At 40.0% G+C, this 21,230-nt stretch overlaps 2 protein-coding genes across 2 annotated transcripts; both read right to left on the bottom strand.

Moving 5' to 3' along the window:
- Positions 1 to 13,907: 13,907 nt before the first annotated feature.
- Positions 13,908 to 14,680, bottom strand: hmx4 (H6 family homeobox 4). The gene is made up of 2 exons (XM_054604335.1): positions 14,494 to 14,680; positions 13,908 to 14,416 (listed from the first exon to the last, which is right to left on the bottom strand). The coding sequence occupies exons 1-2, from the start codon at positions 14,678 to 14,680 to the stop codon at positions 13,908 to 13,910; spliced, it is 696 nt and encodes a 231-aa protein (XP_054460310.1).
- Positions 14,681 to 16,878: 2,198 nt separating this feature from the next.
- On the bottom strand, positions 16,879 to 20,889 carry hmx1 (H6 family homeobox 1). Its single transcript, XM_054604334.1, has 2 exons — positions 20,691 to 20,889; positions 16,879 to 17,511 (listed from the first exon to the last, which is right to left on the bottom strand). The coding sequence occupies exons 1-2, from the start codon at positions 20,887 to 20,889 to the stop codon at positions 16,904 to 16,906; spliced, it is 807 nt and encodes a 268-aa protein (XP_054460309.1). The 3' UTR covers positions 16,879 to 16,903.
- Positions 20,890 to 21,230: the final 341 nt, after the last annotated feature.

The raw sequence follows: 21,230 nt of genomic DNA, 5'->3' as shown, positions 1-21,230 counted from the left end.
TACATGGAACCTCCGCAGCAATAAGAGCATTTCTACCCAAAATGTGTTTTATTCACTTATTTATTTATTCCCATAACACCCTTAAAATATTGATTGAATCAAGAAAATGCCGCAGCATTTTTAAAAGCTTTATAGAGATCCAAAGAGGAGGAAACCCCTCTTCCATCGCTCCAGGTGAAATCCACACAGTGTTTAAGATCAAGCAGTGTTCATTTTTTCTTTCTTGTGGCGTGTGTACTATTTCTGTTGGTTTACTTCTTTGCGTGAAGGTTTACTTCTTCGCCCTCTGGTTTGCTGTGTAAGTACAGGCTGCACGCTTCTGAAACAACAACCACGACAAGCCCTGTGCAATAAAAGTATCCCATCTAATATTTATCAATATAACTCTACCTGGACTGTGAATTGAGTTGTGTTCAGCCACTCAATTTAGTGTGAAGATGGAGAGAGGGCAGAGTGCTGCATACAGAGGATATTTTTAGGCGGTGAAACTTGCTCCTTGAAAAACAGAACTGCGACCAGAGATTATGCTTGTTCTGTTTGACGTCCGGATTTGAAGCAAGAGATGGATATCCACAAACTTAAAGGATACAGCTGGTGTTTTTCTATATTTTTCTGATCGTAAACAACTCCATGACATTAAATTTAATTTTTCATCATATGTTACTTAAACAGGAGGAAATATTGCATTTGTTCATTTTCCATTTTGAACCTTTTGAGCTGTAATTTTTAGCCCTGGATTAATATACCTTTGGTACAATATGTTGGATTGATTCAACAACTACCTGTATGAAAAAGATGCAAGTGTTCTGGATTGTTTATGTTGAAAATGACTCACAACTATGATGTCCTTTTATGAACAGCAATTTTTTAAATGATAGAGTGGTGTTTTCTCTTTGACCAGGTGGAGCATATTAACCAGGTAAAGAATAAACTACAGTTTAGTAAATTTACAAATCTACAGCCGCCAGTTTAACTTTCACTTGCACTTGTACAGCTTGATAAAACACTAGAAAGTCTGTAAATTAGAATTATTGTTATCTGTATCTGTTATGAAAAGAACTACACTGTTAGAAATAGTGATTATCTAAAAATAAAAACTATTGTTCAGCCTTTTCCTTTCACTCAGCACACATTCATACTATGTTGTCTAAGATAACTGAATGCGTTTAATTATAATTTGACAACCTTTCTTTCTTCCTGTCAATCTCCTCCCATATTCATCTCTCTCTTTCTTATGATTTGATGTCTTCAGTCTAAATTGCACCTTTTGTCTGACAAGTCTATCCTGTTGGCAATTAGTCTTTTTAATAGTTCTTCCCTCACTCCGCGCCCTGTCAGTGGAGATGAGAGGATTTGGCAGCACTTTTCTTCAGGCAAGCAGGGCAGGTCTCATTAAATTTGCATTAAGTGAAAAGACACACGCACGTAAACGCTCTCTCACACAGAAACACATAGCAGCAGACATATACTTCCACAGGGCTCACGATACACACGGTGTGTTTGTGTCTGCATTAAAAAAAAATCTCACAAACACAATGCAACATCTGTAATCCCTACAGTCATGTCTGTAAAGCGCAGAACACTCTAGTATAACTCTCTTCATCCTAATGGGCCTTTAGAGTATTTCCCAGTTAGGCACTGACAAGTGTATTAAACTTCATTCTATCTTTAATGAACACAGATTCTGTTTTTCTTGTCCCTGTTCCTCCATCTGGTCTCTTTTACATCTGCTTCCTACCCCCCTCTTTCTTTCTTCTTGCTCTCTCTCTCTCTGGTCATACAGTCCAGTTCACTGCTCTCTCGTGTGGAAATGTGAGATTCAGTCACTCTTCTGGTCCCTCAGTGCTCAATAAGCTTGCATGCTGCAGCCAGTTTCAGTGTGAGCAGCGTTAGGGACAGTATGCATTGCTCATGATGGCTTTGATAATAGATAAGCTCTCTATTAATAAGGGAAAGAGTCTGAGGTCAATTATTATCAAATGTGTCTATTGATGTTTTCAGCATTGATTTTTAGCATAGGGTCGTGTTTGCTTTGGGTAATATTCTGCCAAGCCTACTCTGATCTTTAAGTTGGGAAGGAATTGGAAATGTGTCTAATTTAAATAACAATTTTCCCTCATGTTTTTTTAAAAATTGTTTTATCTGTGTGTATAAATAGGTGAGTATTACACCCTGACGCTCTGAACCTGGCTTCAACATAGATTTTGTATTCTTTGTTAAAGTACGGAGTGATAAATGATTAATCCGACTTTTCTAATGGAAACATCATGAATAGTTCAGAGACTTTAGGTTGCATATAATACAGAAGTCAATGGGGGCGTGGGAGAAGAGAGGTGTGAGAAAAGGGCTCAGAGACCTGTTCCTGTGTTGTGAAAACAGAGACACACATCAGACTGGATGGTTGGAGACGTCACACTGCCGGAGAGAGAATGAAAGAAACGGAAACCACGGCTTGGGCCAAAAGCCAAAAGTTGCCAATGCGCAATTAATTTTTTATCTGGAAAAAATATACATTCCATGGTGTTAAGACTTAAAGTCGGAAGTATTAAAGAGGGCAACTTAAATTCAAATTGAATGTCAAGCCGCTCTGTGAGGCTGTACTTATGCACAGCAGTGCTGTGGGTTATATGCTAACGTTAGCATGCCAACATTCTGATAATGATAACAACAACATTTGCTATTTAGTAAACAAAAAGTATCGCTGAGGCTGACGGGACTATTTGGTCATAAACCAAAGAACTGGACAAATTCAATTTTAACCCGCTATTAGCGCAGGATGAAACATCAGGGTTAACAAAAGTCGGAATTCGCCCTCTGGGGACCATCAATTTGTGTATTCAAGATTTTATGGCGAAACATTGCATGCTGCTAGCATGGCTAAAATTATGTTATTTAAATTCAGTAATTTGTTTTTGTGTGTTGACACGCGACAATCCAGGCCAGTATGCGACGTGATGAAGCACAGTGACGTAAGTATTAATTCAGACTTTGCTCAGACAGAACGTTGGAAGATCCAGTATAATCCTAAAATTGTTGTAGAATACCAGAAAATCTTTTTTGGGGTTAATGTAAAGTATGCACACATGCCTGTGAAAACATATAAAAGCACACACAGATTACAGTGCGGGATAGTATGAAGACCTGCAGTCCATTCTGTGCTCCAATTTGAGCGTCTGATCTGAGCGGAGCAGACAGGCGAGAGCAGCGTGCCCTACAGTCATGTAAAATGCAAAGGAATATACCACTCTATTAAAACCTCCTGATGGCAGAGAGAGACTACACACACATACAAACACACATAAACACACACACAAACACACACACTTTTGTACACTCGTGTTTGGACACACATCAGTGGAATGCACTTACATTAATTGTTCAATCTGCAGCATCATAGCATCCAGACACCAGCACTCAGTAATTCTTGCTCATGAATGAAACTCATTCACATTAACTGCCTCTAGGTTTGAATGTAGAAGTCTTCGAGCTCTGTGCTGTATAACAGTCTGTTAATCAGGTCTGAAAGGATTATATGATTATTTAAATGTTTTTATTTACCATAAAGGGAAATCTGTTTTCCTCACCGACAGATCATCGACCCAGATTCAGAGCTGCGGTTTGTTAACCATCTTCATGGCACCTCCTCGTCCCAACTTGTCATCCGGTATCTCTTCCACAACACTTCTGAGTGCACTCCTAAGTGTACTTAACTCAAGCAAGTCTCCACATGTTCTTCTTTTATTATTAAACCCTCCCAACAGACTATCAACTTTTTTTATTCCGGCCTGCCACCAGAAGTTGCCTCTTTCAAATATTCTCCAGCACTCATCTGAGGCCCCCTAACGCCAAACAACGCTTTAAAACACTTAAGTTTGAAACCGCCCCTCAAATGCAGGACAAAATATTTACTGCAAGACGGGAATATTTTTCTGTGTGACAACAAGCATCCTTAATGCCTCTTAAGTAGTGATAGTGCCGGGAGAAGTGCAGCTCTGAAAAGAGGGATCACAGATGACGTGTTCTTTTATCATCGCCAGAAGAGCCGCGAGACGCTTTTATGAGACGTGCGCATTATTATTGATAGACAATCTCAGTGCTGCAGGGCAAAAGTAGTTAATGTCGACTTAGGTCTCATGTTCATCTCTCCTCTGTCTGCTTAATTGGTCTGCAACGACGTGACGATCATTGCATTTCAGTTGCCTTTGTGAGCAAGGGGTTAACCAGGGTTGCCTCAACGCTTTCTAGTGTTTCACCGTTCATCAAGGCTGAATTAAAGCAGCAAAATGTACACGTTTATCTGGTTACACTCCCCGTATAAAGCGATATTCTTTCAGACAGACAGAACACACAGACTTCTGTGTTTGTATACAAATATACAAAACATCTTGAGGCTGATCCCAGGTAACGATGTAAAAGAATCGCTGAATCTCGGAGCTCTCCCCAGGCCTCGGTGCGACTATTTTCGGAGTCGGCGCTCATCTCATCTCGGCTCATCTCCTCTGACTCCCTCTCACCGCTTACAGTTTGCTCTTTCTCTCTCTCTCTCATGCTTCCCTAAAACGCTTGCTCACCCCGAGCTACTTGTTTATCAGTCCGATGTTTGTTCTTGTCAGGGACAATATGTTCTCTCTCCGCAGCAGTCTACTCAGTTATTCTTCATCTGGCCCCTGGGCTGTTCTTAGTCAGCCCCATGTCCCCAGACACCTCTCCACTGACCAATGGAGGGCTTTAACTGTTTACAGCTCTTAGGTAAAGGCTTCATACGAGCAAATTAGGTAATGGGGTGGGTGTATAAGGCACATCAGGGGAAAACAAGTGTAAAGGTATTTTGGAAATGCTGATTGGAGCGAAACGGAGCTATTTTGTGACATCACAATGGGATTAAGGGGAAGTTTTTCTAAATGCAGATGTTTTTGTTTCGGACAAGACTACACACTACATACATACATACTTACGACACGATTAAACAATGCAATGCTGCTTTAGCTAAGGTTTTTTTTAAAACCATGAAAAGCAAAAGAAAAGGTATACTGCTGGAAGCGTCTTTACAGAATCCCAGTTGACAAATCCTTGCTTGGAAGCTTCCGGACCAAGAGGAGTTTTCCTTTTTCATTTCCGTTCACTTGGGATGCGATTTCACACCATTAGCCCCCCCACACCCCAAACCCCCCACCCAAACTCACACCACCCCCGAACCATAAATATTTCAACCTCTCAATCTATATTCATTATAAAACACATGCCCAATGCAGTATGTGGTTGTGAGGACACAAGGCTTTTATTTATTCATCTTATTTATTTATATTTCTTTCCTGAGGGCGAGACGTTGGTTTCTATCCATCTGTGCTGATTGCTGGCTATTACAGAGCACTTAGAGCCTCCCTGAACTGGCCAGAGGGGAGCACAATCCTCCAGAGATCCGCTCGCTTCAGGGCTAAGAGGTGTGTTTGTTGTGTGTTTTTCTGTGGAGAAGTAACAGAGAGTTATCACCAGAGTGATGGCAAACACAAAATATCTGGAATGACAGACAAAAAAACCACTAAAACTGTGTAAATAAGAATTCAGTTTTCTTTGTGTCATCACCTGACTATTCCTGTCAATTATTGTTCATGCGCCTTAACTGTGTCTGTTCATAGTTTATTCTCCTTGCTCCTCTTAGCTACGTGAGCTAATGAACAGTTTTCCCCGGTGTCATAATCCTTTAAGCACATTACTTTTTTTACTCTATCTGCACACGTGCATGTAGGTGTCATACGCAGTCCTGTTTAGATGGGGAGAGTGCCAACTACTGCTTTCAGAATACTGCAGGCATGCAGACTTTACCCCTTTGATTATTGCTGGAATGTGAGTACATTTTCAGATATAACCTGATGTCTCTGCCGTCAGGTCTTTAGGACCCAGTTCTCTTACATAATATACCAAAATCAAAGGCCTTGGCTAGTGTTCAGACTGAAAACAGCACTCCATTAATACATTTAAAAAACACAAGGGGTTGGCATTTATGTAGGCGTATTGCTTTAGGTACAGGTGAGAAGATGGAATACAAACCAGGAAGTTCAGTTTGAGTAATAGATCCATGACTTTGAAGGTTTATAAGATGCCAAAACTTCTCAGTGGTTCGCAGGATTTTAAAATGTTTTGTTTTTCAACAGCAGTCATTTCATTCAGATTAGCAAGGTAGTAGAACGTCAAATATGTGCTTTCAAAAACGTTGATTGATTTTGATTTGCAACAAAATGCATTTGCAAAAGTTGAGCCAGGTTAACCTTTTCAGTTGGATTATCCAAGATTCTTTTTTTTGCCACAGCCAGGGACGGCAGTGATTCAGTGAACTTACTATGGGAACCTGCTGCACAGAGCTGATATCGGTCTTAACACACATACAGCTGTTGATGTTATTTAATGCTTATACATTTTCCTTAATGTTGAAGGATACACTCTCAACTGGAATAAATGCTAACTACAATATGCACATTGAGAGAAATACTATTTTCAACCTTATATCCATGTCAGAGAGCTAATCCTTCCTCGTGTTCTCAGTTTAAGCCAATCAGAGCAGAGCCTGCCATTCTCTGGGGTTTGGGGTTGTTCTTTAGGTTTGCTGCATTTCAATTAGAAAAACATTAGGACTGCTGTTTAGGCATGCTAACTTTTATTTCTGACCGTATCAGCTTGATCGACAGTTGCAAACACAATGTTGCATCAACAATGGTAACTTGTTTTGCAGTCAAGATAGGTCCGTGAACAATAAACACAGTAAAGACCCCTGCATTATCTCGGCTGACTTCCTACCACTACTAGAACTCACTACATGAGCTAGCCGTCTGGCCAGCCACACCAGTAGCCAGAACATCAGACTGATCCTCCAGCCTTCACAGTAGGAAGCCCGCTGTACCACAACATTGCTGTTGGCTGAATGTCTGGGCTTGTTCTGCCGGAAGTGCTGGTCAACAGCAGAGCTCAGGCATTGGCTATGCAGTAACTTATTCTTCCTTCTCAATTTGACATTTCATCCACTATATTTACAGTGACTGCTTGATGGTTACAATACTTTACTTCCCACATAGTGGAGTATCAACACTGTTAATCAGAGGTATATGTCAAAGTAGTCCATGTTGGAGCTGAATCAGTATGTCAGTTCAAGAAAACTTTGTTGGATTCTAGCTCTAATACATATGCTAAACTAGAAAACCTGTCTTTACCCTTTCCTTGTATGAGGCAGAGGCACTGATGATAAGATAAGTCTTGTTTGTTCCGGGATTTTAAATCACATGGGGGGAAATTCCCTTCGATAACCACACGCTTTAAACTATAACCATTTTAGCATCACCCAGGTCATCACAGTGTGCTTCTTTTTTTTTTGCAGAGGACTGGGTGTTTGGGGACTGGGTTTCACTGCAGATATTTATTCAGCATCTGTAAATGGCATCAGGCCAGTGTCTCTCTGGTCTCCTGGGTGTGACTGTGTGTCACGTCACTTTAAAGGCATGCAGGTCAGCTCCGCTACACACACTGTACATGTTCTGCTCTGCTTAGATCTGGATGACCGCATCCTGTGGTACAAGCCCATTGAGGTGTGCGTGGGTAGATTGAGCGAGACTCTGTAGTTGAAGGTGTATTTGACCATCCTTGTGTGTCTATGTGTGTGCACATAAGTGTGTTCAGTGTCTCAGAGACAATCTGTCCAGGAGTGTGTGTACATTTTTTTTACGGACAGTACACAGATGAGAGCTGTAGCTGGCACAGTTTGCAAATCTTTATCAATGCGGGGAACATGAACTTAATTCAATTAAACCTTTGATTTCGACACAAGTGGCCACAAGAAGGTGTGCCTAAAAACACCTGGCTTGAATATCTAGCTTAGTCAACACATACGCAGGTATTTTTGTAAACAGAGTTTTTATTCCTGCATTCTCAAAACAAATTCACACAATCATTGTGTTAAACACTAATGACGTTGACGTTGAGGTCTGTCTTGTGGGGCTGTTGGATATGAGCAGTGACCTCTGTAGCACATTCTGACTCCTCTGCTTCTCAATATAGTGGAAGAGTGACTGTACATGTATGGATAACCATGTAAAAAGTCCTGTAAGCAAGATTATTTGGGGATGTATTTATGCCACTGTGGAACAGCATGTTGCCTCATTGGTGATGCCTCATAAAGGAGATAACTGCGCCCACTGTGCCAAAAAACTCAGTTTCCCTGTTTACACGTCATCAACAGGGTTTTTTTAATTCTTCAACCTGGCAAGAGTTCTACAAAGGCTTTGTTTAAGTGGCTTAAAATGCTGTTTGGGTGTGGAGGAACGGCCAAAACGCATAGAAAAAGTAGGTGTGGACGAGGCCTGAATGTACTATTGTGCCGTACTGATACACCACCAACAACTTTGCATTTCATTGCTGTTAACTCAACAAAACAGTGATATGTCTCTGTGACTGTCACTTTTGAAAGGATGTGATGTTTGTTACAGTCACGTGTTTAGAGACCTCTCTGTAACACCCAAACCTCTGACTCAATCCCAGTGATAAAACATGATAAAGATTCAGATTGAAGCATTGAAATGCAATCCAAGCAAAATGTAGGTTATGCAGCTCTGTGGAGGACAGAGGAGGGGGGTTTAAAAAGTTAGGACACCCTGACAACAGTATCTCTTGTTAATGGACCTGTATTGACTGTCAGCATGAAACCACATTGAGTATTCCATGTCTGCAAATAGTGAAGCTCATTTTCTGGTGTTATGGATAAGTGTTGACCCCCCCCCGCTCAAACGCCCCCTAGACTTAGAGCATCTCTCCCCTGCCTCCTGTCCTTCTCCTCCTTCCTTCTCCTCTTTCCTCTGCCTTTATCCCTCCATCTTACCTATTGATTGGCCAATAATGTGTTTTCAGTGGTAGATTAATGGCACATTACCCTGACAAGAGTGTCTGAGGGGACAGGACGTGAGGGAGGGCGTGGGAGACGATGCTCTTTAATTGGTACACGGTTTGTGTGTTTGTGTGTGTGGGTGTGTGACTGAAATACTACAAGATGTAGTGAAAAAATAATTAGGTTTAGATTATTTTACAAATATTTGATGCAACTGGGTTATTTTGGCATGTTTCGTCTGTAGTTTTGCCTAGAGCAAAATTAAAATACCTTATTCTGAGTAATATATCATTTCTTCCCATTATTGTAGCTGTATGGATGAAAAGCTTATAGATCCAAAAATCAAGATTATGTAGTAAGATATCAAAATATAGGTTGTTTTAATTTAGTTAATAAGATTTGGTGATATAATTTTTGCTAACACACTAACGTGGTGAACATGTTTATACCTGCTAAACATCAGCATGCTGACCTTGTCATTGTGAGCATGTTGGCCTGCTGACTTTAGCCACCTTACAGAGTTGCTAGCCAGGCTGTAAACTTTGTTTTGTTTAACAGTGTTTCTCTTTGGTTAAAAGTAAAATATTGGCTCTTCTCTCTACATTCATCATAATCTTTATAATAGTCTTTATATAATGTTATATTCTCTTTAATCTCTCTAAACAGGTTCTGCATGAATATGTAGAATCAGTAGGCAAGGGAGAGACAAGATTTTGGCAACAGTGTTCTGGTTTCCGTTTGTAGTCCGAGTAGTATTGACCAATCAAATAGTCCGTGTTGAGAGCAAAAGTCTCGCATATTAAGTTGCTAAAAGGACGGTAAATAATCAGCTGCGCACGGAAAAGCAAATCTTGGCTCGGATATCCGCTTGTTACACTGGTTTGTCAGTCTAATCTCAAATGTATTATGTTTATCATTCTATAATCTATCTGCTATTCAATATACTATAGTACAACATGCTGATGAGTTTAGTTTACAGCTGACACAAAGAGTTGTGCAATCATGCACACACACAGTTTGATATTGTTGCACATATTGCATGATCTTAATCTACAAATTCATTCATTAAACTTTATTTCTTTTTACCCTCTCACTTAGCTCGCTTTGCAATTAATAGTTGGCCGCGGTCCAATCTGGTCTCATCGTCTCTCATCCCTGCACTCTCTCATCTCTTATCACTGTCTCTGTATCACTTACTTTTATCTGATTTCTTCCCCTCTTCCTTCTTTCAATTTCCTCTAGCAATCTGCACCATGTAGGGGGGGGGTGACTAAATTAGCAGATCAATAGGCCATCAAAGAGTCTTTAAGTGTGACACATACACAGACCTCCTGTCTCAGGTTCCCCCCTCTAACTAATAGCCTTGTTGTTTACTTTACAATGTGCTGTGTCATGTAGTTTTGGTCTCAGGTTCCCCTCCGTTGCATCGGGACACCCCGGGGGAATCCTCGGACAGAGCTCATGCTGGAGACACACATTTTGTGAGAACTCTAGTTAATATGAACCCTCGCCAAATTGAGTTGTTTAACCGACTGACAGATGCATACATTGTTGGCCTATAGAGCCTACAACGGAGAATTTGTACGAGATCCTCCATGTGAAATCTATTGGTGACAGTCTGTCTGAGCTTTCATGTCGCAGAAACATGTTCAGGGACAGTCCCTCCCATCGTCTTGGGCGATGACCTTTGTCAGATGACTGGGAGAGGTCAACAGAGGTTAAAGTAACAAGCGAGCTGAGAGAAGGGCCTCCATCTAGTCATGCAGAAAAGAGCTGCCAGAGAGTCTTACACTGGCGGACACACACACACACACACACACACACACACACACACACACACACACACACACACACACACACACACACACACAGAGGCACTCTTCAACCAACAGGAACAGGACTTCCTTGCTCCTGACCAGCGAGACCTCAGCTATAGAGAGGCACAGACCCATGCAGAAATACAAACGTGATCGTAGGTTTTCCAACACAAACACACACTCATCAACTGCTTATCCCCCCCCACCCCACCACCCCTCTCTCTCTCTCTCTCTCTCTCTCTCTCTCTCTCTGTTACACACTCTCCTCCTCTGTCCTTCTCATTCAGTCATAATCGCACACAGTCAGGCTTCAGTGCACAGACGACTGTGATGAGATATGACAAGGCAAGAGGCGGGAGGCAAGTACAGTGAGAATGGGAGAGGAGGATGGTGACAAAATGAAAAGAGCACAGTGCTTGAGAAACAATTAGCACTTCTTATGAAAAGCATTCAGGTGAATTAGTGCATTTATGTCTGATGTACTCAGTGAGGTCATTCATAATGAATAAAACTTTATAATCAAAATAATTTCACCTTGGTCTCTGCAGTCTGAAGTTCCCGCCTAAGTGCCTTTGAGATAGTATGATGTTCAATTTACGTCTCCATTAAATACAACTTAAATGTTAATAACATACCATTTGGCCACACCTTGCATCTTGACAGTCTGCCATCATGTCTGAGCAGATAGCCGCCAGGGATTGTGGGTACTGAGCAGTGGTGTGACTCCTTCTAGCAGCTCTGAAATGCGAGACTGCCTTCTGGACATAACCGGCCTCTCGTCTGCGATGAACTGACACACACACACATTAACTGTGTGTCTCTGAATCACACACATACTAATGCATGCAAATGCCTGAGAGATTTCTTTATTATTTGGTGCAGTGGGTCGATAATGAGCAAATAGCGTCCTGATTTTTTATGTAGAATCCTGTTAACGTCACAGCACCTACTGTTTGACCTTTAAGTTTCTGTTCAGTATGATTTAGTGCTACATTGATAATAGTGTGAAGGGTAAGTGTTCAAGGGTCAAAGGGCAGAACTGATAAGGTCAACTGACTTTCAACTGACTTTCAATTCAGTCAATGCAGGAAGTGGATTTTCATTACTGGCTTTTCAAAAATGAAATTTTAGACTACTTTTCATCCTTTGATAATTAATGTATGATAATTTTACTTTAGATTATATTTAGGTTGGATGCAGTTTAGTTTTGGACTACTAACAAATCTATTTTGAGGACACGTTTGTGACATAAGGGTGAGGAAAAAAACATTCCCTGCAGGAAGCATTAAAATATAAATTTGTTGTTTGTTCTGAGTTCATTTAAGATATTTCAAAGTTTAGTATAATTAGTCTCTTTAAAAATAAATAATGACAAATAAACAAGAGCTTTAAGAAGTTAAGTTGAAAAAATATCTGTTGTAGAATGTTATTTTGCCAGGTCAGTATTTAAAAAAAATGTTTTTGCTTTTGAAAGAGAGGCCAGTTTAGATTCATGTCATGTTGTCTATTATCCATAATGCAGAGTTTACATCATCAATTTGCAGGTTATATCCCAAGCTACAGAAATACATTGAAGTAAGCTTTTTATAATTATTTTTACTTTCAGAAACATTTATGTTGTAATGCACTGGATCCTCCTGATATTGACATTGGATTATGCTGAGGCTGCTGGTAAATTGTTTTTTAACTTTGGTACGGAGTATCGGAGTGGCATCCATTCAGAAAGAGAGCTTGAGGATCTAGTCACTGACTCACACAGAAACTTAGGACTTCCTCCACTTCCTGCAATGATCACATTTATCCCCAATTTTTTTAAGGCTCTCAAGAGTAAAATTAGTTCAAGATGTTGTGTAGTTTGATTGAATATGCCAGGTATATATCTTGAGGCTCGGGAACGTAGGAGGGGATGAGTCTCACATCCTGATTGTCTACCAATTCCTGTGTGAAAACTGGTGTAGGTCATATTGACCACCATGTATGCTGTGCATGTATGGTCCAAATGTTTTTGGTTTCGCAAGAAAGAGCAAAATCAGTATCGTATCATTTGGCCAATCTGGTATTCCGTAAGTGTAGTTTACATCTTGAATATGTTGGTTATATGACCGATTACAGATTAATATTTCAGTTTTGATATTGACATTGCAGTTTGTAAATTTCCTCCTAAATTACTGATATTATTACAGTATTGTTGTTTCTACTTATAATGGACTATCAAGCTGTTAAATATGGATTTGATAAGCGATTCTGAATTTATGCATTTTTTATACAACAGTTTTCCTCCCGATTAAAAACATAGAACATGCTGTGGTTAAAACATGTTGAGGCACTTTGGTCTACTGGATTAACAAGCATTGTGTCGTTTAAAATGGACCTAATTAAGTAGCCTTTACTGACTAAATGTTTAAGTTCTTGCTTTGATTTAAATATTTTGCCAATTTTTAATTTGATAACTGCTCAATCCATAAGTCTTCTTATATTCCTTTATCCATCAAATCCATTTCACAACCGTGTCTGAATAAACTGACTGAACACACATTGTATCCTCAACATCTGCAGTTTCATAAAACGATACAATGACAAAAAAGTTCAGTTCAAAATAGTGAATCAATTCTGTAAAAATAATTCTTGAATGAAGATGTTTTAATTACAGTTTCAATAAATGGTGTAATGAGCCTATAGGCAAACGTTGAATAAAGTAAGAATAGTAGGATGCTCAGAAAAAAAAATAGACATGCGTGAAACATAATAAAATGTTAATTACATTCATTTAAATACATAGATAATTTCATTAATTCAAAAAATTCATTATGATACAGGAAATGCATGCAATTAGCTAGGCTATAGTAATTTCTTTGGTGGCTTAGGCTGCTGGAAATGCTGTCGTCAATAATAATAATAATAATAATAATAATGAAGATAATAAAATTATAATAATAATAATAATGCTGTCATGTAAACAATAAATGCAGGGGTTGATAGTGTTTAGGCCTCATTAGCTTAGCCTGCTGTTTCCTAAAAACGGCCATGTGTTCAGTGGCCTTCAGAAAACACAGACTGAGAAATAAATAAAACCGAATCATCTTGTTGTGTTTCTTTAAGTGATATGAAACTAACTCCTCTGTGGTTGCACCTTACAGTCTTCACACACAGTAAGGCCGCAGGTCCGACCCCAACACCTAAACACCTTAAATGCTTAATAAAAGTGTCTCTTTCCCATGAGGGAGTCATACGTCCCCGTCGTACAGGCTGAAGTACTTGCTGGTGTTGGTGAAGCACAGGTAAGGCGTGCTGCTCCCCGGGTACACGACAGGTAGAGGCATGGGCAGCAGGCACCTCCCCAGCAGGCTGCTCTCCTTGTACAAGGCCGGGAGCTGACCCACCACCAAGGCCTTCCCATTCTCAGGGGTTACAGGTCCGTCCATTTCAGTGGAGATCTGCCTTTTCAATTTATTCCTGCGGTTCTGGAACCAGATCTTCACCTGAGTCTCTGTGAGCTGCAGGGAGCCGGCCAGGCAGGCTCGCTCTGCACTGCTCAGGTACCTCTTCATGTCGAAGGTGGACTCCAGCTGGAAGATCTGTCTCTTGGAGAAAATAGTGCGTGTCTTCTTTTTGGTTATCATCTTGCTTTTCTTGCCTGGTTTGTGTGTAGTGGTGGTGGTGGTGTCGTCGCAGCTGCTCTCCTCCGTCTCCTCCATCACCTTCTTCGGGTCTGATCCAGTCTCTCCGTGGATCTCTGCGAACGAAAGGACATTTGGTTTAACCCCTCTGTGTGGTTCAGTCTCTCCAACACATCCATGAAACCACCCTCACCTGTCTCCCTCAGCCTGCTGTCCGGGTCCTGTCTCTGGCTGGACTCGTGCTCCTCCAGGTGAGTCTGGAACGCGTCTTTACGCACCGACGTGACCGACTCATCTCGTCTCGTCTTCAGGTTGAGGATGTTGTCAATAGTGAATTTCAGAGAGGCTGCAGGTCGGCATGGGGCGTCCACTTTGTTCATATTCTCCAATGCTTAAGTCCTTCTCTTTTCTTCCTTTACTCCACTCTAACCTCCCGATGCTCCACAGCCCAGCAGCCACTGAGCAGCAGCTGCTGGGCTGTGGATGCTCTGCAAGGACCGCGTTGTGCTCTCTGATTGGTCCAGAGGAGAGTGGAGTTGGACCGTCGGACCAATGGGAGAGAGGGGATGGGATGAGAGGGCAGGACCTCCATCTCCATCTGTAGTTGTATAGTATGTGTATTTATTGTCTGTGTAGTTGTATAGTATGTGTATTTATTGTCTGTGTAGTTGTATAGTATGTGTATTTATTGTCTGTGTAGTTGTATAGTATGTGTATTTATTGTCTGTGTAGTTGTATAGTATGTGTATTTATTGTCTGTGTAGTTGTATAGTATGTGTATTTATTGTCTGTGTAGTTGTATAGTATGTGTATTTATTGTCTGTGTAGTTGTATAGTATGTGTATTTATTGTCTGTGTAGTTGTATAGTATGTATTTATTGTCTGTGTATTGTATAGTATGTGTATTTATTGTCTGTGTAGTTGTATAGTATGTGTATTTATTGTCTGTGTAGTTGTATAGTATGTGTATTTATTGTCTGTGTAGTTGTATAGTATGTGTATTTATTGTCTGTGTAGTTGTATAGTATGTGTATTTATTGTCTGTGTAGTTGTATAGTATGTGTATTTATTGTCTGTGTAGTTGTATAGTTTGTGTATTTATTGTCTGTGTAGTTGTATAGTATGTGTATTTATTGTCTGTGTAGTTGTAGTTGTGTATATTGTTTGTATAGTATTTTATTGTGTAGTTGTATAGTATGTGTATTTATTGTCTGTGTAGTTGTATAGTATGTGTATTTATTGTCTGCAGGGCTTCTTAACTGGAGTCAGTTGTTGGTTTTACCAAACTTGAACAAAAAGTTTGTCAACTGATCTGAAACCTGACCGTAAATCAGATGTCAGTCATTGGTGTCGTTGCTTCGTGTATCTGTGGTGTATTTTAGCAGAGGATTTTTTTTTAAAAGCATATTTATTTATTTTTATAATTAAGTTGTTTTTTTTCTCTGTGATTTGAAATTGCTGCATTTTAGCATTTAGACTGCGTTTAAACAAAACGACTTTATAGGCCTAGAACAATTATAGCACATAAACAAAACGGTTGCTTTTTCATATGTGAAACCACATTTAAAAACGGATCTATTTATTGTATTTATGGTCCATATATATATATATATATCTGGTAAATCAAATTATAGTATATTTACTCATTTTCAGCGGAGGCATGTCAATTACGACATCTTTAAATAACTCGAACCTTGTTGTTTCTGTTAATACAATTTCTAGCCGACTTAATTTAATTTATTTGGAGACATTGTCCATATTTTAAATGTATCTTCAAGCGGTTAAAATCGCGTAATTAGCATAAATAAAGGTGCATTGTGGAATTCACAGGTGTCGTTTCCACTTATTCTAATGTGTAATTCTAATTTATTTTCCTTCCAGCAACAACACAATAACACGACCTGCTTGGCTTTTGTTTATGTTTTTTAAAGCATGTGTAAGAATAAATGGAAACGAGACTTCTCAGTGCATTTTTGTATCCTGGTTATTTAAAAAATATATTTTTTTACATAGCACTGATGGGCAAACAATATTTAATTTTCTCCTATAGATTATTTAATGAACAAGAGGCTCAGCTGGTAAGAAGAGCTTGGATAGCCAGAGCAGAGGCCTAAGTTACATTACATTACATTACATTACATTATATTACATTACAGTCATTTAGCAGAGGCCTAAGTGTAGCAGAAACTTAGTGTAAACTTAACTTTGTCGTTTCCTAAAAAGACACCTGCACACTCTCCTCTCTGTCTGACCCTCCACGTTAAGATTAAGAGACACATCTGAGTTATTATGCACAAAAGAAAAAGCAGACAATTGTGTGGTTGTTGTTTTTTTTTTTTATTATTATGTGGAAAAAAAGTGACAAATTTGGAAAAATGTGTGGCTTTAAATATAAAACTTTGCAAAAATATGTGTGTATTCAAACATACAGTATAGCTCCAGTACATGAACACACACAGAGGATCCATCACTGCCACTTATAATTCAAGTTCTTTGGCTCTTTGGATTGCAGTCAGCAGCTTGTTCTGCGGCCTTGTTGGTTATTGCACGACTCGATATTAAGTGAGTTTATGTTATAAACTTGACACAACCAGTAATAGTCTTTAGACCAGACCGGTCATCTGTGATCTTAACAAGCTCATGGAGTGAGCAAACGAGGACAGAGGGTAGTTGATGGAGCTGGAGAAGCCCGCAGAGAGAGGATGTCCGTTCATGAAGCCCAGAGCTGAGCCTGAAGGCCCCTCATGGTACAGGATGGGGACCCTGACTATCCTCCGGGTGGAGTGGGGGACATGTGCGGCCTCCAGGTCCGCCGCCAGCTGCCTCTTCCATTTATTCCTCCTGTTCTGAAACCAGATCTTCACCTGAGTCTCTGTCAGGTGCAGAGAAGCTGCCAGTCCTGCTCTCTCCGAGCTGCTCAGGTACCGTTTCACATCAAAGGTGGACTCCAGCTGAAACACCTGGCTGCGGCTGAACACGGTGCGGGTCTTCTTCTTGCGGGTGGAGCTCGGGTCCGAGGAGTCCAACCCGGTGTGCATGTCCTCACTGTCGTCTGTCAGGGTGCTGTCGGTTGTTTTGCGGTCAGTGTCGTCGCTGGACTCCGTTATGGGCTCAGACCCGGCGGGGGAGCACCTGTCAGCGGTCAGTGTGGAGCAGCAGTGGTGGTCTGGACTCGTGTTGTGTATCTCTAGGATGTATGTGTCTCTTGGACCTGAAAGGAGAAAAAAAAAGCAGCAACATGAGAGACTTTTCAAACCATTATATCCCAGAGCAGAGATCTGATGTGTTGTTGGCCTTAAAACAAACTAGTTCAATGTGTTTAATAATTCAGTCCATCGGAATAAAACATAAATAGAAAGGTGCATCAGAAGAAAATGAATGAAAAGTGACATTTTCACTTACTTAAAGATTTTTGGGAATTTTAATACATTTGAAGTGTAATGCCATTTTTATTTTGCAATTAGAGAGCTGGGTGCGCATGTGTAAACCATTAAGCATTTCAGCTTTACTTCCACCCTGAAGCCCTTTTTGCTTTCTCGCCTCGCAGGTTCCCAGGAATCGGGGTTATATTTGGACTGTCATCGTGCCGCCTACTGAGGCCCTGCTGACACCCACTACTACTACCACCATTATTATTACTAGTCACATTACTATTACTATTACCTGTACCATTAAGCATTTTAGCTTTACTTCCACCCTGAAGCCTTTTTGCTTTCTCGCTTCGCAGGTTTCCATGAATCGTTGTGGTACCTGGACCGTAGTCTGTCCTCCTGCTGTGAGCCGACTGACACCCACTGCTATTATTATGATTATTATTATTAATCACATTACTATCCCTATTTTCATAACTATAATTCTACTGTAATAATTGCTGCTGTTATTATAAGTAGTCTTATTATATGAATCATTTATGTCATATACATTGAATGTGTTGTATCTCTGTTATGCTGTTCATTCTGGTCACATGACATCTATTGCATTCTGTCCATCCTGGAGAAGGATCCCTCCTCTGTCGTTCTCCCAGAGGTTTCTTCCTTTTTTCTCCCTGTTAAAGGGGTTTTTAGGGGAGTTTTTCCTGAATGTGAGGGAAGGACAGAGGATGTGAGGGTCTAAGGACAGAGGATGTGAGGGTGTAAGGACAGAGGATGTGAGGGTGTAAGGACAGAGGATGTGAGGGTGTAAGGACAGAGGATGTGAGGGTCTAAGGACAGAGGATGTGAGGGTCTAAGGACAGAGGATGTGAGGGTCTAAGGACAGAGGATGTGAGGGTCTAAGGACAGAGGATGTGAGGGTCTAAGGACAGAGGATGTAACTAAGGACAGAGGATGTAGGGTGTAAGGACAGAGGATGTGAGGGTCTAAGGACAGAGGATGTGAGGCAGAGGATGTGAGGGTGTAAGGACAGAGGATGTGAGGGTGTAAGGACATGAGGCTGTGAGGGTGTAAGGACAGAGGATGTGTAGTTATTGTCTGTGTAGTGTGTAGTTGTAAGTATGTGTATTTATTGTCTGTGTAGTTGTATAGTATGTGTATTTATTGTCTGTGTAGTTGTATAGTATGTGTATTTATTGTCTGTGTAGTTGTATAGTATGTGTATTTATTGTCTGTGTAGTTGTATAGTATGTGTATTTATTGTCTGTGTAGTTGTATAGTATGTGTATTTATTGTCTGTGTAGTTGTATAGTATGTGTATTTATTGTCTGTGTAGTTGTATAGTATGTGTATTTATTGTCTGTGTAGTTGTATAGTATGTGTATTTATTGTCTGTGTAGTTGTATAGTATGTGTATTTATTGTCTGTGTAGTTGTATAGTATGTGTATTTATTGTCTGTGTAGTTGTATAGTATGTGTATTTATTGTCTGTGTAGTTGTATAGTATGTGTATTTATTGTCTGTGTAGTTGTATAGTATGTGTATTTATTGTCTGTGTAGTTGTATAGTATGTGTATTTATTGTCTGTGTAGTTGTATAGTATGTGTATTTATTGTCTGTGTAGTTGTATAGTATGTGTATTTATTGTCTGTGTCTGTGTAGTTGAGCTGCTGCAACACTTGAATTTCCCCATGGGGATCAATAAAGGAATATAATAATATAATAATATATAATAATAATGAGTGTGAGTGGGACAAATGACACTGAATGTGCGTAAAACGCGTCACGTTGACGTGCACTGCTATTTATTCTGGGCATTTGTGCGTAATCGACGGGTTGAACACGGATCTCTTGATGGAACGTCCTCTGGTTCTACAGTAGAGGCCGAATTACGCTTATTGTGGTCACACATGAGACATCCAGCCTGAGAGTGTTTCACAGGTCGATGCCCGGGTTCTGTAGCCTTTACCCGGGGTGAGTGACCGAGCGAAACCCATCATGCGAATCAGAGATGGCTTTCTACTCATTGTTCTAATAAAACATGATATATATATATATATATATAACCATATAATATATATATATATATAACGAGCGAAACACATCATGCGAATCAGAGCATGGCTTTCTACTCATTGTTCTAATAAAACAACCTTTAATACATTTACACAACTAAATAAATAATGCCACCAACCACTTAGTAAAGTAAATGAAAATAGCAAGTGTGGCCTAGAACCGACGACAGTATGCAATAAGTACCTTATGCTGTTCTTTTTTTAACTTAAAATCATAGTGTTACTTCTGATACACCATGAAGTTCACATAATGCAACTTATTTTTGTAGCAATAATACATGCCAATAGTTAATACAAATGATGGTCAATCATACTTCTATCTTTATTTTGTGTGTTGTATAGTATGTGTATTTATTGTCTGTGTAGTTGTATAGTATGTATTGTCTGTGTAGTTGTATAGTATGTGTATTTATTGTCTGTGTAGTTGTATAGTATGTGTATTTATTGTCTGTGTAGTTGTATAGTATGTGTATTTATTGTCTGTGTAGTTGTATAGTATGTGTATTTATTGTCTGTGTAGTTGTATAGTATGTGTATTTATTGTCTGTGTAGTTGTATAGTATGTGTATTTATTGTCTGTGTAGTTGTATAGTATGTGTATTTATTGTCTGTGTAGTTGTATAGTATGTGTATTTATTGTCTGTGTAGTTGTATAGTATGTGTATTTATTGTCTGTGTAGTTGTATAGTATGTGTATTTATTGTCTGTGTAGTTGTATAGTATGTGTATTTATTGTCTGTGTAGTTGTATAGTATGTGTATTTATTGTCTGTGTAGTTGAGCTGCTGCAACACTTGAATTTCAATAAAGGAATATAATAATATAATAATATAATAATATAATAACACCCATGCTGACAGTAACAGCAGTAAGATTTTAACACAGTTTAAATAGTTGCATTGCATGTTTTGGGTAAGATAATCATCTATTCAGGACTGTACTCACTGTGCGGTGCCTCCAGAGGTCTGAGGCTGAAGGAGGAGCTGCAGCCATCCGGGCATGGAGCTCTCTCCTCGGCGTGGTGCGCCTTCAGTCCTCGGCCTCTGGATCCGTGTCCATGTCCCTTCCCCAGTATGTTCTCTATGGAAAACGACGAGGTCCTCGGTGGAGTGGGAGTCTGGTTCTCCGTCAGCTTCTCCTGCATGTTTTTTGGTGTTGATGGTGCTTTTACGCAGAAACGAGCGGATCCTGTGTTTGTGCGTCAGGGCAGCCAAACAGCCCGAACAGTCATTATAGAGACGGGACAGCAGGACAGTGAGACAGCAGGACAGTGAGACAGCAGGACAGTGAGACAGCAGGACAGTGAGACAGCAGGACAGTGAGACAGTGAGACAGCAGGACAGTGAGACAAGTCAGTGAGACAGTGAGACACTAACGAGAGGACACCCAGAGACTGGACGATCACAACAGCAAATGGGGGTTTTCCAAGGAAAGAAGAATTACTGTCTCTCTCTCTCTCTCTCTCTCTCTCTCTCTCTCTCTCTC

This window comes from Anoplopoma fimbria, chromosome 9, assembly GCF_027596085.1.
Source record: "Anoplopoma fimbria isolate UVic2021 breed Golden Eagle Sablefish chromosome 9, Afim_UVic_2022, whole genome shotgun sequence".
Lineage (NCBI taxonomy): Eukaryota > Metazoa > Chordata > Actinopteri > Perciformes > Anoplopomatidae > Anoplopoma > Anoplopoma fimbria.
This window is presented reverse-complemented; position numbering and strand designations above follow the sequence as displayed.